This window comes from Physella acuta, unplaced genomic scaffold, assembly GCF_028476545.2.
Source record: "Physella acuta isolate Inbredline_101_S28 unplaced genomic scaffold, ASM2847654v3 ptg000350l, whole genome shotgun sequence".
Taxonomy (NCBI): domain Eukaryota; kingdom Metazoa; phylum Mollusca; class Gastropoda; family Physidae; genus Physella; species Physella acuta.
Window position 1 is genome coordinate 380,428 of NW_026731869.1, and position 19,145 is coordinate 399,572.

General features: G+C 35.4%; 1 protein-coding gene across 1 annotated transcript in view; it reads left to right on the forward strand.

The window, feature by feature from the left end:
* The first annotated feature begins 12,802 nt into the window (after positions 1–12,802).
* The window catches only part of LOC131941134 (uncharacterized), a 65,195-nt gene continuing 58,852 nt past the window's right edge, over positions 12,803–19,145 (forward strand). Inside the window, exon 1 of the mRNA XM_059300146.1 lies at positions 12,803–13,933. Coding sequence (XP_059156129.1) covers positions 12,818–13,933 — 1,116 coding nt within the window. The 5' untranslated portion in view covers positions 12,803–12,817. The remainder of the gene's footprint in view (positions 13,934–19,145) is intronic.

The following is a 19,145-nucleotide window of genomic DNA, read 5'->3' on the forward strand; positions in this document are numbered from 1 at the left end:
TATTTTCCGTGAGAACTTACGTGTATTATATCCCTGGGGCGTAGCGAGGGGGGGGAGGGGGGCGGGGGTGCGGACCACACCGGGTGACACCAAGGCTAAAAATAGCAGAATATATATAGAGAAAAACTTGAGGGGGTGCAAATCGAAGGTTTGAGGGGGGGGGGTGCAAATCGAAAATTTGAAAGTTTGTCCCCGGGAAGGGTCGCTACGCCTCTGGGGAGTGACACCATTAAGTGCCGCACCGGGTGACACCCGACCTCGCTACGCCACTGTTATATCCTATGTACACATTACTATTTTCACTAACCCATAACCTGTCACGGAAGCGTCCATATGCTTCCAAAAAATCGCCTAACAACCATTTAACATTGATAGTAAGAGTTTTGTCACGTTCATATAACGACTAAAAGGGTGGTGGGGGGGGGGGGGGGGGGGGGGGGGGGGGGGGGGGGGGGCTCAGTCTTACTTGACGGGGAATCGGTCGGTAAATGAGATGTGCTTTGAAAATAAGGGTAGGAGGGGAGGATTTTGAATTTGTTGAATGCGTCATGACCTACATCTAGTTATAATACACATTTTGTTATTACATTTTTTAGTAGTAGATACGCAGTTATCTGATTACAATTAAAACAACATATTAATAAGAAATTTTTTTTTTATAAAATGTGCACTAGATGATTCTATAGCAAAACTTATTAAAACGCTCTCCCTCCCCCCCCCCCCCGCAATTTTTTTTCAGGCCTCTATATATATATATATATATATATATATATATATATATATATATATATATATACTATATATATATATATATATATATATATATATATATATATATATATATATATATGTATATATATATATATATATATATATATATATATATATATATATATATATATATATATATATATATATATATATATATATATATATATATATATATATATATATATATATATTAGTTGACTATCTAACTACATTTTAAATTTAAAAATTTAACCTATTACATTGCATGAGACAACAAACCACACAGAGATAGGCTCAAACTGATTTCTAGCCTGAACTAATCGAGTTTTAAAATATCTCATTGATGCCCGCCGAAAATAATGAATAGTGTGCATTCTTAAGTGGCAAGTCGGTCAAAAGAATAGGAAACTTGATGTGTCAAATGGTTTCCCGTGTTCGTTTTATTCATGTTTTTTAGTCATTCGTAAGGATGCTCTAGTTTAATAATAATAATTAAGAATAGAAATTTCGTTTTAATATGCTTAAGACAAAATTATTTAAATTACCTTAATCGGCACCCCTTGTCGACTATTTAAAGAAGATCAAATAATCATGGAAGTGGTTTAAAATTTTGCCTATTTTTCATACTACAAATACAACTTATCATGTATTTATTTTTTTATGCAACAGTGTGTGTTAGTTAATGTAGAACAATCACTGCTGCAGTGTATTTGTTTGTTGTTTTTTTTTACAAACCCACTAGTCTATCAATTCTATCTATGGTCGGATTTTAGAAGCCTTGAAGCTACTACTTGAAGCCCATTGCAAAGATCATCAGTATCAATATCTTCAACGACATTTCAACGACGTTTCTAAATGTTTACAGTCAGTAAGTATATCCGCAGATGTCTTTTTGTTGATATTGGATATATCAAAAAGGAAGCCTAATAGAATACTAAGTTGTTCTAACTAGATTTCTAAATCAAAGTGAGAGAAAACGAGACTTACAAACCCTATTAAAAACGAAATTGCACGTGTTTTACAACGTCGTGTCATGTGCTAGAGCGATCACTTAATCAACACTAAAATTAGATAATCATCTGAAATTTTCGAAATTAAAAGATTTAGAGTGTATACAATAATTATCTCCAATAATTATCATATTATATTAACAGAGGCGCAGCTCTCAACGATAGCTCATAGAAATCTCCTCCACTTAAAATTAAACTAGAACACATACACACATGCACACGCACACACACAAACACTTACACACACACGAATCGTTTGTACAGCGTTACTCTACACTAAAACAACATGACTAACTGAATCAATACTCAAACCATTAGCTGAAGTGAGATGAAAACAAACATTAACTACCAGACATGAAAATAATGTTTACAACCATCGTATTTATTGGTAAAAGCTAAAACATTACATGTGACAAAGTAATGGCATATCGCAAGGTGCTTTTTATTTTACAGGTTATTAACCTCTAACCTTTGAATCAGTACCCAAACCATTATAACTGAACAATAACAAATACACTCATTGAATACAAGTCATGAAAACAGTAGTTAAAACCACTAAATTTATTCTAAAATTGTTCTGCCTAAAAAGTTACATTTAACGATGTAATGGCATAATTGCTAGGTGATATTTTACAGGTTAGTACCTCCTTTCCTTTATCTTTTCTTCACAAGTCCGTTCTAAACATTTGCAAAGTTAATCAAACTAAATCAAAACTATCCAGATAATTGTGTACGATTTAAGCCCGCTCTATTTTCAGATCTGGTTTTGCTTTTACTAATATGTCGATCTGTTTGGTCAATAAAATACACTTGTTCTCTTCTCTTTTTTTCTCAATATGGCGCTGTTACAACATTCTAAGATCAATATTCAAATTATTCCAGACTTAACTTGTGCTGTGCGAGGTTTTGTGATCACGGTGATAGCTTGCATAGGGAATTAAAAGAAAAAATCCGCTTTAATTTTTTTTTTAACAACCCAGAGTTTTGAAATATGTAACAAAGTCTAGAATTTATTTACATGTGGGTTTTATTAGACAATTTAATTGTAAATTTTGAACTAGGATTGAATTCATGTTAGAGTCCGCTCTATTAGAAGGTGAAATGATTAGTGTATTAACAGGTGCTGTTGTTAGGTTAATGAAGTTTATGGTTGTCGGGGATGAATAATATATAGTGTATCTATACACACACACACATATATATATATATATATATATATATATATATATATATATATATATATATATATATATATATATATATATATGCAGGTGACGATACGAATACCCTAACGCAATAGAATTCCCTATAGACCTTGTCTATGTATTTTAAAAACAATGATTTAACTATAAATTGAACAAGACGCCGAAAAAAGTTTAATTGCCTAGCAGGATCCAGCAAGTTCAGCACCATGAGCCAATCACGTGATAGACGTAAAACACCAGCCGCGGCAGTCGATCGATTCAGCTGGGCCGATATCAACTATGGTAGCAACTAGCCAAAAAAAAAAAACCTGCTATGATCTTGCCTGTTACTATGCCCCAACGCGTCATGACTGAAATAGTCTGCCTGGGGGTGGGGGAAGGGGGAGGGGGGTTCATGGCTATAAAGTCTCATTTCACAACCTTCTTTTGCAAGTGGAGATCGATACGTTTCTGTAAATTATTGATTGTTAACCCGTATAATCAGACGCCCGAGCTGTTTCGGCAGATATTTTTTGTCATTAAGTTCCTTTGTTTTACGAACAGTTTTAACAACATCGCTTGATCTCATCTTTCAAACGTTGATATTGTCAAGAAAATTGGACGCTCAAGTATTGATTTGAAGCAGGGATCAATTTATTGATCATATCTGGGGTAGTATTTGAATAATATTTTAAACAATAACCTGTAATTCAGATGATATACTTCTGTTGTTTTATTCGTATTGTTCCCATTCAGATAACGAGGTTTAGACATATAGAAAATCCTTAAACAATGTAAATATAATTGTAATGCTATTTGATTATCTAACGTATAATAGACATCACACAATGTCCTAAAATGTGCTAAATATCAACATATATATTAATATTATCTTGCGAAAATTCTCGAATGCAACCAAGATCTAAGGCAAGTCCGTGTCTGATTCAGTAGACTAACGGTGCCTAAATGTATAGAGCGTATATATTTTTACGAGCTGTAAACCCGTGCTTCGCCACGGCGTAAAACTCCGCAGTATACTTTTTGGATGATAGAAGAGAATTGTACTAAACATAAAACCGTTGTACTTTTGAAATTCTCGTAAAATAAATATTTCTTAAAATTAGGTATCGAAAAACATTAAGGCGATTTTGTTTTTTAAATCGCACACCAGCCCACACGATACCATGATCCCCAAACCTAACCGGATACTATCCAGACAACATCCGCTCCAATTTCACCCCCCTCCCTTTACCAACACGAAAAACCCTGCAACACCATATAGCGTTACCCAAAGCTTATCCAATTAATCCAACGATCCACACCCAGTAACTTATCCGACACTATTCACACGATTCAAGACAACCAAACCAGACACATGCAAAAAAAGACAACACACGGATTAGATCGAAACCCACACCACCTTACACAACACGACTCCATGAACGACACCATACACCAAAAGGCCACCGATCCACACGTCACCACACTCTTGGAACGCCACCCAACAACCTTAACCACAACATCGTACGCCGCACCAGACAAAAATCCCCACTCCACCCTACATAGACATTAAAACTCACAGTCCGACGCCCACATTCATTACACACACACGTAGATCCAACCCCACACCAACACGCTCAACACCCTAACGTGTTCTTATATATCTATACGTGCATTTAACAGCGCGATGCAAATATGTAAACAACACAGTGTTATAGTAGCATATTTATAATCCATATCGTGCATAATGTATTGAGGTTTTTATTAAGCCAATATCAAAGCAATATGGATTCTGACATCACTGTATAATCCAACAGCTGTATGTATGTTGTGTTTTTTTCATAACAATCTCACATATAAATAGCGTCAGATTTTAAAAAAAAAATTCCCTTTTTCATTCATTCATTCATTCATTCATTCATTCATTCATTCATTCATTCATTCATTCGTTCATTCGTTCATTCGTTCATTCGTTCATTCGTTCATTCGTTCATTCGTTCATTCGTTCATTCGTTCATTCGTTCATTCGTTCATTCGTTCATTCGTTCATTCGTTCATTCGTTCATTCGTTCATTCGTTCATTCGTTCATTCGTTCATTCGTTCATTCGTTCATTCGTTCATTCGTTCATTCGTTCATTCGTTCATTCGTTCATTCGTTCATTCGTTCATTCGTTCATTCGTTCATTCGTTCATTCGTTCATTCGTTCATTCGTTCATTCGTTCATTCGTTCATTCGTTCATTCGTTCATTCGTTCATTCGTTCATTCGTTCATTCGTTCATTCGTTCATTCGTTCATTCGTTCATTCGTTCATTCGTTCATTCGTTCATTCGTTCATTCGTTCATTCGTTCATTCGTTCATTCGTTCATTCGTTCATTCGTTCATTCGTTCATTCGTTCATTCGTTCATTCGTTCATTCGTTCATTCGTTCATTCGTTCATTCGTTCATTCGTTCATTCGTTCATTCGTTCATTCGTTCATTCGTTCATTCGTTCATTCGTTCATTCGTTCATTCGTTCATTCGTTCATTCGTTCATTCGTTCATTCGTTCATTCGTTCATTCGTTCATTCGTTCATTCGTTCATTCGTTCATTCGTTCATTCGTTCATTCGTTCATTCGTTCATTCGTTCATTCGTTCATTCGTTCATTCGTTCATTCGTTCATTCGTTCATTCGTTCATTCATTCATTCATTCATTCATTCATTCATTCATTCATTCATTCATTCATTCATTCATTCATTCATTCATTCATTCATTCATTCATTTTTATTTTTTATTTTTTATTTTTTATTATTATTATATTTTTAATATATTTTTTATGTATATATTTTTTTATATTTATTTAATTTATTTATATTTGTATTCTATATCTGTGTGCGAGTGCTTAAACGCCAGAAAAACTTTCTATGCGCTGGATATCTCCTTATATAACCTGCTTTTCGCCGGCCACTTCACGACAAGCCGGGCAACCAGTCCAGAACACCCCACGTCCTCATGTTCTAGAAACATCAGGGGATCTGAAATATTTCAGCACTTACTCTAACCTTTTAAGCCCATTGTTGGTATATTCGCTGTAAAATATATCCAAGAAACGGTGACCCCCCCCCCCCCTTTACTTCCCCAGCAAATAATTTCTATGAGTTTATTCATAGCACACAAAGCGGTGATTATTTGTTCGAAATACCGAAAAATCGCTTTAAGTGACAACCTGTTTTACATAATCCTCCCACGTAAAAGTAACACACTTTTATTTAAAGTCCGTGGTGCGGTAGATATTAAATTTTTATGTTACGCTCCAACTTAGATAATCAAGTGTTTGTTTTTTATTGTTTATTGGATTAAACAATAAAACCTAGACGAATGCATTGGAGATAGTTTGCGTGTCATTAGCTGTAACGAAAACACGGCTAAATTAGTCTAAATTTTCATCGCAACTAAAATTAAAGAACTAATCAAAGCAAGCATTTGTATTTTCATCGAGACAATACTTGAGCCTTATATTTCACCTAAGTAAGGGGTCGTCAATAAATGACGTCACACTCGGAGGGGGGAGGGGGGGTCCATAATTTTGTGACGGTGTGTGAAGAGAGGGAGGGGGGGGGGGTTCAGATGTTGCGACGTCACAATTTTGCATTAACTTTCTCGAATATTCTTATATAAAATAACAGGGGATGGAAACTCGGGTTATAGACATGATTTTTAATCCATTTTAAATACTTAAAGTTTTAAAAATAGAATAAAATCTCGTAGACAAAAGAATTGAACACCAAGTGAACGCCAAATAAAAAAAAAGTGCATAATAGTGCGCAATATTATTAGTACTTTCAAAATTTACATTAGTTTTTTGAGAAATCGGAAGTAGCGTAAATTACTACTTCCGGTCAACGGAAATTACTCAAAATTTAGCAGAAGGTAAAGAACTAGATCTTATACTTACATGTTAAATTTCATTTATCTATCTGAAATAGTACTCAAGTTATAGGCTTTTGAAAAATTCAAAGTAGGAAAAGTACCACTTCCGGTTATCGGAAATCGCTCAAAAGTTGATACAGATCTACGATTTTGATAAAATACTTATTTATGAAATTTCATCAATCTAGCTGTAACGGTGCTCAAGTTATCGTGTTTACACACAGACACACAGACAGACAGACAGACACACATACATACGGATAAGATTGCAAAATTATGTTTTTCCGTATCAGTAAGGTGTAAAACGTCGAGATTTGTAAAAATCTCGATATTTTTTTGTGCACGATTACAAGACTTTCTCTATACTTCGTATATACGAGAAAGTAAAAAGCAATGTTAGAAAACGAATTTTAGACGTTATTTCGCGTGTTTTAGAAAACTGTTTTAATAAATTCCAATAAGAATTGATTAAAATGCTCTATTTTGACATAGTTTAGACAAGGTTTTGGAAAAATATCGATGTTTTAAGAACAATTCAACTGCAATTTTTAGTGGGGTTGTAGGCTGAGGTGTGACGTTATTTTAGGGGGGGGGGGGGGGTCTAGCTTTTTGTGACCATGTGTGACGGAGGGGAGGGATGAAGTAAAAATCGTCAAAAAAAGCGTGACGTCATTTATGGATGACCCCTAAGACAAACTTTTATTAGCTGTATTGAAACTCCGGAGACGTATTTTTGAAAACCAAGCTTTGTGATACATTGCACTCGAAAATTTTCCGGTTTAGATTTTTTAAATTATGCAATTTATATTATGCAATTTAAATTATGCAATTTATAACCATAATAGCTAGTTATGCAATGTTGATTTACATTTTCAGTGACAACTTTTTTTTTTAATTTGGATTTGGCTAATAAAAAAAAAATTGCCTAGTTTCTGAAAAAAAATTTAAAAATATCATATCAAAGTTTTTCTCAGACAGTATGCTCCTGGGTGGGTATGATTGGAGGGGGTGTAACTGTAGGGATCCTAGGCCCAACACAAACGGTTGTCCAAATCCTGAAAAGGTAGCCTCATACACGGACAGATTTAGAAGCCATAATCCGTTTCATACCTGGGAACCGTAGTACCTGGCATTACGGTTGTAAAGAATGTTTCTTTGTGTCTTTTAGATCAACTTGGATTGAAAGCCTTGATTAAATTAGCTATACCGGTGTGTGTGTGGGTGAGAGAGAGAGAGAAAGAGAAATAAAGAAGAGAGAGAGAATGAACAAAGATCTAGAATGAAAGAGAAACAGAGTAAGAGAAAAAATAAAAGTTGGAAACAGAGGGGAAGTGAGATTTCAAAAGAGAGAGTGGGTGAGATTTCAAAGGCGAGAAAGGGGGGAGTGATTTTTCAAAAGATAAAAGGGGTGAGATTTCAAAAGAGAGCGAGAGAGGGGGTGAGATTTTAAAAGAGAGAGAGAAGGGGGGTGAGATTTCAAAAGACAGAGAGAGGGAGGGTGTGATTTTAAAAGAGAGGGGGGATTTCAAAAGAGAGAGAGAGAGAGAGAGAGAGGGTGAGATTTCAAAAGAGAGGGGGCGAGATTTCAAAAGAGAGAGAGAGAGAGAGGGGGTGAGATTTCAAAAGAGAGAGAGAGAGAGGGTGATATTTCAATAGATTATGGTGGTGAGATTTCAAGAGAGAGAGAGAGTGAGAGAGAAAGGGGGTATTTCTAAAGAGAGAGATAGAAGGGGGTGAGATTTCAAAAGATAGAGGGGGTGAGATTTCAAAAAAGAGAGAGAGGGGGTAGAAAGATCTAGAGAAAAAGAGAGAGAGGGTAGAAAGACCTAGAGAAAGAGCGAGAGGTGTATAAAGATCTAGAGAAAGAGAGAGGGGGGAGGTGGAGAAAGATCTAGAAAAGAGAGAGAGAGAGAGAGGGTGAAGAAAGATCTAGAGAAAAAGAGAGAAAGAGGTTGGAGAAACATCTAGAGAAAAAAGAGAGAGGGCGGAGAAAGATCTAGAGAAAGAGAGAGGTAGTATTTTCTTAGCCTGTCTACTTTGAGGTCTGTAAATTATTCATTCACCGACCCACCTTGAGTTACCACACTCCAATAAATAAATGATGGCATTGTTCGCGATAGTTCCCAGTGGTCATGTCTGTTCATTTTTCTGTCTGACAGTGCGCATAGATTACATCAATATCCGTCGTTTCAAGCTCTTAACCCTTTATCTACTGACGCTACTTATAAGTACCACTTTAATTAAGTGCCTGTATTATTTTTAATTTAATACGAATTTTAAAAATTATTGATGTAATTAATAGTATTATCTCCCCTGAATCGCCGGTAGTTGGATGGATCGATGTTTTTTTTTTTTTTTTTTTTTTGTTGTGGCGCCAATTTCAATGTCTTGCTGTATCGGTAGTTCACAATTGTTCTGTAACGTTCTCACACACGTTCCTGATTTCCCTTTGTTTTACCTTATTCTTGAAGTTTTCATCCCCAAATATTTTTTATTGGCATCTCCAATAGTCAGGCAAACGCATTTAACTTCTAGTTATACAATTTTAATAAAATTGTCTATGTATTAGATCGATGTTTACAAGTGGACTTATAAGTACCGTCAGGGCACAAGATCATTTTTTTAGAATTTTTAGGAAATGGCAGATTTTTTATGTGGAGCGACATAAATATTATTTTGATAATTAACTATTGAAATGTACTCAAAACATGATATTTACACATTTATAAGAAGGTTAGCATATGGTTTACCTAAGAAATATAATTACATGTTGATTTCTAGTAGTAAAAGAATAACAAGAATAAAGGTAGCAGTTGCAGGCTCGTTTACTAGGTTTAGTATACTTCATTTGTATACCAAAGCCTAGTTCTAGTAGTAAGATTTAATTTGTTAGTTATATTTACTGCAATAAACTATCTTGCCTCCAATAACTAGTATTTACGATATGTATACCTGTAGACTATAATATTCCATACTTCTGCATATAGTATAGATCTATATGGTAAATTTTAATCCGTAAACAGGAAACAGTAGGCCACTTCGGTTATCCTAAACACATTGAGCTCACTTCTATTTATGAACTTTACACTGTAGTGCAGACTTGTCATAACATTCTAGTAGGCTACAATTATACTAGTATTACTAGTAGTTGTGTGCTGAATGACTAGGCTTTTGTTTGTTTATGCGGCTCATTGTAAGTAATAGCTATTGGAAGCTTCCAGTAAAAGCATGTTCAGCCCGGCAACCGTTACTACACCAGAATGACCACAGACAAGAATTAGGGAGCATGACATGTCGGCAACTTCTGTTGTGTTTGAGGTATAAGGGTTAGGGTTAGGGTTAGGGTTAGGGTAGAAAATCCAGTAAAATCGTACTCAAAATATACTTTTGTGCTGTATTTATGTGTGAAAATGACTGTTATAATGATTGCCATGTTATTAGTTAATAAATTGTATCGTTTGTTCCTGTTTTGAAAAAAAAAAATTTTGGAAAAAATGTCCTACATTTCTGACGGTACTTATAAGTACCAATATCTGTTTGGGCCATTAAAAATTTATGAAACGAAATTTCCTTCGACATATGCTTTAAATGTTCGAAAAGCATATACAGACAGGCATAACATCGGAGTAGCAGAGCTAGATAATAGAACTAGCGACACAACACATAATGAGATTTTTTGTGTTAAACCAGAACGTCTAGTACGTTCGCAGACAGGAATGCCCAATGTAGATTATCATTACATTTTGCCATTGTTGTTCCCACATTGCAAATGCACAACCGTCTCAGATAATGCACGAAGTAATTTAATAAGATCTCTGTCGTGTAGAAACATGATAGCGCAAGTTTTTGCGTTGTTGGCTACGGATTTGTTTAAGGTGTGGGAATTGTATAAGGAGTGTGAATTGTATAAGTAGTGTGTATTGTATAAGGAGTGTGAATTGTATAAGGAGTGGGAATTGTATAAGGAGTGTGAATTGCATAACGAATGTGAATTGTATAAGGAGTGTGAATTGTATAAGTACTGTGAATAGCACAAGTAGTGAGAATTGTATAAGGAGTGTGAATTGTATAACGAATGTGAGTTGTATAAGGAGTGTGAATTGTATAAGGAATGTGAATTGTATAAGGAGTGTGAATTGTATAAGTACTGTGAATTGCATAACGAATGTGAATTGTATAAGGAGTGTTAATTGTATAGGGAGTAGGAATTGTATAGGGAGTGTGAATTGTATAAGGATTGTCAATTGTATAAGGAGTTTGAATTGCATAACGAATGTGAATTGTATAAGGAGTGTTAATTTTATATGGAGTATGAATTGTATAGGGAGTGTGAATTGTATAAGGATTGTGAATTGCACTAAGATGGGAATGGCATAAGGATCGTAAATTGTATAAGGATGGTGAATTGTATAACGAGTGTAAATTGAATACGGAGTGTGAATTGCATAACGAATGTGAATTTAATAAAGATTGTGAATTGGATAAAGAGTGTGATATGCACAAGGATTGTGTATTGTATAAGGAGGTTAAACGAAACTTTTAAGTCAATTTCATTTTAAAACTTAAGATGCCGGCAATCGGGGATTAGGAGTAGCTGGGATGGACCTCGTGTATTTCTTGTATAAGTAAATCTTTTCCCGCATTGCGAAGAAATCCCATGGATTCAAATTCGAAAATGATTCTCAACACGGAAAGTTATTTTGTAATCATTTAACATGATTTATCAAATATATTTCTGAATTTTAGGAAATTTTATTTGTTATTGCTTTATTGAAAGTTTAGCAGATCCTATAGGGGGGGGGGGGGGGGGTTACTACACAAAAAAAGAAATTTCAGCAAACGCTGATGTTGTCATAAAAATCGCTAATTATTGTTTTATAATGAAACATGTCAGAGATGCGTTGCATTATATATTTATTATCTCTACAACAACAAAAAAATCCAATTATATACTAGGGAAAACTTTTAAGCGAATACTTATTTAATCGCAAATGTGTGATAAAACCCGCTTCCGTACTCAACTCATAATCCATCGATCACTAAGTATTTAGACATAATTTATTTACAACCCACTATCACAAAATGTTGTTGTTTTTATATAAATTTCCGTGCATTTTAATTTCATTAAAAAAATAACACTACGAGGGTGGCAACTCGGGATATAGACAATTTTTTAATCCATTTTTAATTACTTAAACTTTTTAAAAATACAATAGAATCTCGTAGAAAAAAGAATTGTACACCAAGTGAACGCAAAATAAAATGTGTATAATAGTGCGGAATATAATTAGTAATTTACAAATTCACATGCGTTTTTTTTGAGAAATACGGACAAGATTGCCAAACTATGTTTTTTCCGACTAAGGTGTAAAACGTCGTGATTTATCCAACCTTTTTCAAAAGCAGAAAACTAATAAAGGTCTAAATCAAAAGAGCCCTTGGTATTTTAAATTATATATCAAAATCATACATCACATCAATTTCATTCACATGCACAAAGGCACTATATGTATACACACATTACACACACACATACATATATATATATATATATATATATATATATATATATATATATATATATATATATATATATATATATATATATATATATATATTCCTCTAATCCACTAATCCTCTCAACCCACCTTATCCCTGCCCGCCCATTATAGTACGTACCGTCCTTTCCGCGAAGTAACAAACATCATTTAAAAAGTGGATAGAATTGCTCTTGAAATGGTATATCCGACATTCACTAGTCTTACTTCTGCTACATTTCAACAAAAGTAATACATGCAAGGTTAACAACGAGTTTTACCTACAGAAGAATATCGAGATGAACACTGCGATGAACACGGATTTCAAAACCAGCAACGCCGCTCGTCCGTCCGCAGGTAGCATGCAATCAAAAGACTGGTTGTGCGTTCACATTGATTTACCTGAGCGGGCGGACACTAGCATGGAGTCTTCTAAACGTGTTTGTTTTCTCCTGTTAGTTAAGCTTAGTGTTAGTGGTGTATTGTGTTATTTATTGTTCAGTTCGTCTCATAGACTTAGGATTTTTTTCATCAGTGTCAGTCATGAAGATCTACAGAATATTATGGATGGGTCTAAAGAAAACAATCTGATTTTAAACAATCCTAAGACCATTGTTGATGATTGTTTATCGTTGCGGGATATTGAAGCAAAATATCTAAAAACAACGGAAGAGTTGTATAAACTTAAAAATGCTGTTAATAATGTAAAGTGTGGATATTCGAAAGAACTTGAATTGAAATTAGACGAAACCATGGAGGAATTGTTAAAATTAAAGAATTCGCAAACAAATGACGTCCGTAATCATAGTGTTAATACAGATTATTCTAGAAATAAAGACGAGGGTCAAATGAGAATACAAGAAATACCTGGGGAAGTACCTACGACAGCATATTATGTTTGGTGTGGGGATAAACCGTTTTTGTTTAGAGATTATCTGAGTATTTTAAGCATCATCCGTGTGATTCAACCGTTAAAACTAGTATTTTATTACAATACATTACCGTCTGCTGACCAGCAGAGCACTTGGTTTGATGAACTACGTCAGTCTCTGCCACTTTTAGATCTAGTTCAGATTGACACAAATATCCAATGCAACACTTTAGATGCTCTTGGTGTAGTTTTAGAAAAGCTAGCTGTGAGTAAAGTTGGGGGAATTTTCGTAGGTGAAAGAATAACTTTAACTCGTATTCCCGATGAATTAATAACAAGGAATAGCATAGCCTATTCAAGTCGGGGTGGAAAATTTAGCGAGGAAATTATCGTGTTCGTCAAACAAAACGATCAGACTAATCTTGATATTGAAGAGTTCAAGACAGCGGTTCTCAAATCTTCCTTGGAGTGCCACACACCAGAACAATACGACAGCAACGCTGTAGGGTCTAATCCATTCACAGATCGCAACCATTCCTCGCTGTGTATAGTTTTGTCCAACACAATCTACCCAGAATACATTGCAAACAGCACATCATCTTTTTCTGCTGTGATACGGTCTTTGTACTACGGCAAACCTGATCGAGTTTTTCCTAAACAAACTCAGGTTAGTTCTTATCACAGAAATCGTTAAAATAAACATTAATTAATTGTTCTCATATTTTTTAATATTATGATTTAACATCCAATCCAATTATTTTAACTTTACACGATCATTGCAACATTCAGTTAATTGCTAAGCTCCAAAAAAGTAGTACAAAGATATAATAGAAATCTCAGAAAGCAGCTATCATTTTGAACTTTTAGTTGTGTTTAAAACAACAGCCACTATTATCAATATTTTTTTTACAACCAACACATTTAACATTTATGTTATATTACTTATTTTTTGAGTCAAAAAAATATTTTTAATGGTCTCTTGTACGCCCATTAAAATTAGGGAAATACTTTTTGGGTGGGACAGTTTGGTATTTTTAAAATATGTTTTTAATTAATTAATTCTGCCTTTAACTATGTTGTCAAATGGTTTATGAAAAGTTAAGTAAGATAAAATATTAATTCGTTCATAAACAAAAACGTTAAAATCACCTTACTTTCTAAATACTTTAAAAACTCAGAGTAGTATAAAAATAGTTTTTAAAAAACGAATTACCAATTATTAGTTCTTGACATTTTTTAATCAAAAACATTTTTATTAATTGTTAATTATTTTTTACAACTTTCCCATCATGGTAAATCATGTACTTAAATACCGTTTCAACACATATCTTTAAATAGCCGACAAAATAATTGAAAACGTGTAAAAATTGGCGCTATTCTGAAGTGTACTTACAAAATCACAATTTCTGCTTGGATTTAATAACTCATTTTAACGAAACCAAGCAGCGGATTTAATAATATGTAGAAAATAATCTTTACATGTTTCAAAAAACTACTAAATTAAAGATTAAATAAGGATTATGGCAATATGCTGCAACATTTTAAAAAAAACTAGCTTTAACTTTAATGCTAAAAATGCTACGTTTAGTAAAGGAAACGTATGTACGGTAAATAACTAATTTAAAATTGATTACCGTAGAAAATAAGGCAATGGTTGGCGGACTTACATGGGCGCCAATAAAGAAAGACGCTCAAAAACTAGTCGGATGGAGAGATATGGTTAAAATCAAGTGAAATCAATGAATTAATGATGCGGGAAAATTGTCTAAAATGTCTATAAGGCTGGGCAAAATTATTCAAAACCATTTTAATTAAGTTTGAACTATTTTGTAACAAGCAACTGTAATAAAACAGCTCTACATAAAAAAAAACATAAAAATTTGACGACAGTGAACTCCCGTGCTCAAAAACATTGCATTGGTTGCAACGGGAGCCACCAGCTTCAATACCGCTAGGGTTTTGTGTGCAACCTCTGGTCCGGTTTAGTCATAGATTGTAGAGCTCCCCCATGTTGCTAGAGTTAGACGCCCTTTAACGAATGTAGTGATGAAGGAATGGCCTGAGGCTTTGCGGGTCACACAACCGCCGGGGCGCCAACGACGCCCGTGTGCAGTATTACTGTTTATTTAAGTAGTATCCCAGATGGCCCGTGCAGTTAGCTTACCCCATGTGCTAAGGGTAGCCGTAGTAAAACTTAAAACTTAAACCACAAAACAAAGCACTACCAGACAAGCGCAGCCCCTCCGATACTTAAAAAAAAATCTTTAATCGGAAGACTTGGCCAGAGTGTGCTTCAAACCTTCCAAACGTTTCATCTGTTCGGTAACAGATGAATGCTGCATTATTAGAAACAGACATACATTTATGAATATTTTTAAGTATATCAATGATGGAACAGAACTAAACTCAACACAAACACAAACGAAAATGCAAACCCAAACGCTAACGCAAATGCAACACGCAGAGGCGTAGAGAGGGGGGGGGGGGGCGGGGGGGTGCGGACCACACCGGGTGACACCATTTAGGGAATATATAGAGAAAAATTTGAGGGGGGTGCAAATCGAAAGTTTGAGGGGGTGCAAATCGAAAGTTTTAGGGGGGGGTGAAAATCGAAAGGTTTGGGGGGTGCATATCGAAAGTTTGAGGGGGGTGCAAATCGAAAATTGAAAGTTTGTCCCCGGGAAATGGTAGATACGCCTCTGGGGGTGACACCATTAAGAGCCGCATCGGGTGACACCCGACCTCGCTACGCCACTGGCAACACGCAAACACAAACGCAAAATATATTGTTTCATGAACGTAGATATAGCACAATAAGCTGGTCAAGAAATCACAAATACACACATAAATATCTCAAGGCCACGTATTAAGTAAAACACCCCCCTACCTCCCCACACCCATACATGTATCTTAAAATTTCGGGTTCTGCCTATAGAATCTTAAAATAAGTTTATGAATACTAGTTGCCATTACACTGGCGACATTGGCCAAGATGTGAAACACGTGTTATGAAACATCAGTTTGAATCATTGGAGCAAAACACATCGTCATGCACTGATGGATCAAAACCTCACATGATTTTTTTACCAGTGCCAAAAGATTTCTGCGAAATCTACACCTATTCGCACGGACCCTTTCAAATTTTACATTTCATTCCCTTAAATGGGCAAACATTATGTGAATCAAGAAACCGGTCTTGGTATAAATAGTTCGGCGTTTTTTTTTTCTCTTCTTTACAAATTACTAATTCATATTCTGCACTTGTTTTGACGGGACATGAATCTGTTCTATTCATATTACTAGCATGTCAGTGATAAAATTGTGACATAAGAAGTTCTCAAACATTTTTTCTTTATAAATGTAAAAAATTGTCGCAGCTTAAAATTAAATTAATTAGTCCAGTACCAACTCTCAGAACCTGTCGTGGATTTTTTTTTAAATCAAAAACGTTTTCTATGGTTATAGGCAGTTTAAACGAATCTTCACTTTTAAAAAAAATTCTAACCATTACAATAGCGACTATACCATAAAATCTAAACCATAAAAATAACGTTATACATCAACATATTAAATTAGTAACCAAATATCCGTATGCCTAAGAAACTATAGCAGCGATAATCCACACTAGAGTTCACAGGTACCGAAACTTTTTTCGAGTGGCGTCTTATAAAGCTACACTGTAAGAATTAAAAATGAGAGCTATTTTTTTTTTTGGTGGGGGGGAGGGGGGCAGAATAGAAAAGCAAAGAACACAACACAGCTGCTTTTGTAATTTCGGTAATAAAAAAATAATTTAACTAAAGGGAATGATAAAGATTAAGAAAGGTAGATTGGCATATGGCACAATACAGAGCACCACAGCCAAAAACAAAAGCAACCCAAACCACACCACACCTCTCTCAGAATCCACACCACACCCAACGTAACACCCACACACCAAACAAGCCACAAGTGACAACGCACAAATCACACCAAATACCCAGGCCGAATCCTACACAACTGAGCTTATACTCCCAACATAACCTACCCAACACAGCATGCCGCACATCACACTGTAGTAGGTGTAAGGATAGCTTGAGCACAGCGAATAGTAACATTGTAGGGTAGGGTAGGGACGGTAGGGTAGGATTGGGTAGGGTAGGGTAGGGTAGGGTAGGGTAGGGTAGGGTAGGGTAGGGCAGGGTAGGTAAGGGTAGGGTAGGGTAGGGTAGGGTAGGGTAGGGTAGGGTAGGGTAGGGTAGGGTAGGGTAGGGTAGGGTAGGGTAGGGTAGGGTAGGGTAGGGTAGGGTAGGGTAGGGTAGGGCAGGTAAGGGTAGGGTAGGGTAGGGTAGGGTAGGGTAGGGTAGGGCAGGGTAGGGTAAGGTAAGGTAAGGTAAGGTAGGGTAGGGTAGGGTAGGGTAGGGTAGGGTAGGGTATGGTAGGGTAGGGTAGGGTAGGGTTGGGTATATATATATATATATATATATATATATATATATATATATATATATATATATATATATATATATATATACGCCAACGTTAAGACATAAATGTTGTTTAAGGTGAAGGTAATGATAAAATGCATCAAACGGATACCTTGGTTTTTTAACACTTATTATTAAAGCTACTGTATTAAAATAATTTACCAGCCATTTCCTTCGTTTTTATCCTCTCTACCATTTTACTATCAAGTGTTATTATTGCATCAACATTCTTTTTTTAGCTTTATTGTACCCCTCCAGTTTGAAATAGTACTGACCCTTTTAGAGCGAAACGAGGCCAATTGTAAGGACATATTGGTTACGAATTGGGGGAGCACTTTTACCATACCAATACGCAAAGTACTGTAATAAGGACGCTTCCAGAACTTATGCAAGTTACATCAGGCGCAGAAATTTGTTTCAATCACTGGGCCCAGTGTGGTGGTAGCTTTACGTTACGCGGATGGGGCCGGGGAGGGGGGGGGGGGGGTGCACATCACATTTATTATATAAAAACACAGGACAAACGCGGCTCATTGTATGCTGCTTCACGTTATCCTTTAACGATGTCCCACATCAAAGTAAAAGTCGGTGGGAGTTGGTACTTTAGTGCCCATACGTTACAAATGGAAAGGGGGGGGGGGGGGTGTTCTCTTTACAATGTAATGAAAGGAATTGGATTTTACCAGTTAGTTCGTGCCCTAAATAGGCGATGTTTCTTCCCGGTACACAGAGACCACATAAAGCAGTGCAATCGTGCACAAAAGTTAAAAGAGGTTTGAATGTTTTCGCCCTTTTTTTTTACACATCTCCGATGTATCGTATGCGAAATATAAAAAAAAAAGTTGTAAACGTGCAAAATTCTAAATCGAGATTTTGAAAAAAAAATGTATAACCTTCCAGAACCTAAAAAAGCTAATTTTTATATCTTGTCCGTCAATGTTTGTATCTGTGTTTGTGTGTGTGTGTGTGTCTATGTGTCCGTGTGTGTGGTTGTGTGTGTGTGTCTATGTGTCCGTGTGTGTGGTTGTGTGGTTGTGTGTGCGTGTGTTGTGTGAACACGATAACTTGAGTATATATTATACTTGCATTGCTATAAATGTTTATGTAACCTTCTGTATCAAGAATTTGTAATTTATTTCCTGTTTCTAAAATCCAGATAACATCAGTGCAGTTTCCTGTAGGTAGACTAAATTTTTATACATAGGTTTCAGTTCTCACTCTCTTCATTTTGTCAAACTTTACTGTATTTCTAGAATCTCAGAAAAATATTACTTTTACCGGACCAATGTGTTTCAAACTGTTCTCGTTATTCAAGACTCGATGGCAATGCACTGACACATACAATGTGACTTAATTTGATTTTTAGTTTTGTTTTTAAAAATGAATTCAAGAATTCTTTTTTAAAGTATTTAT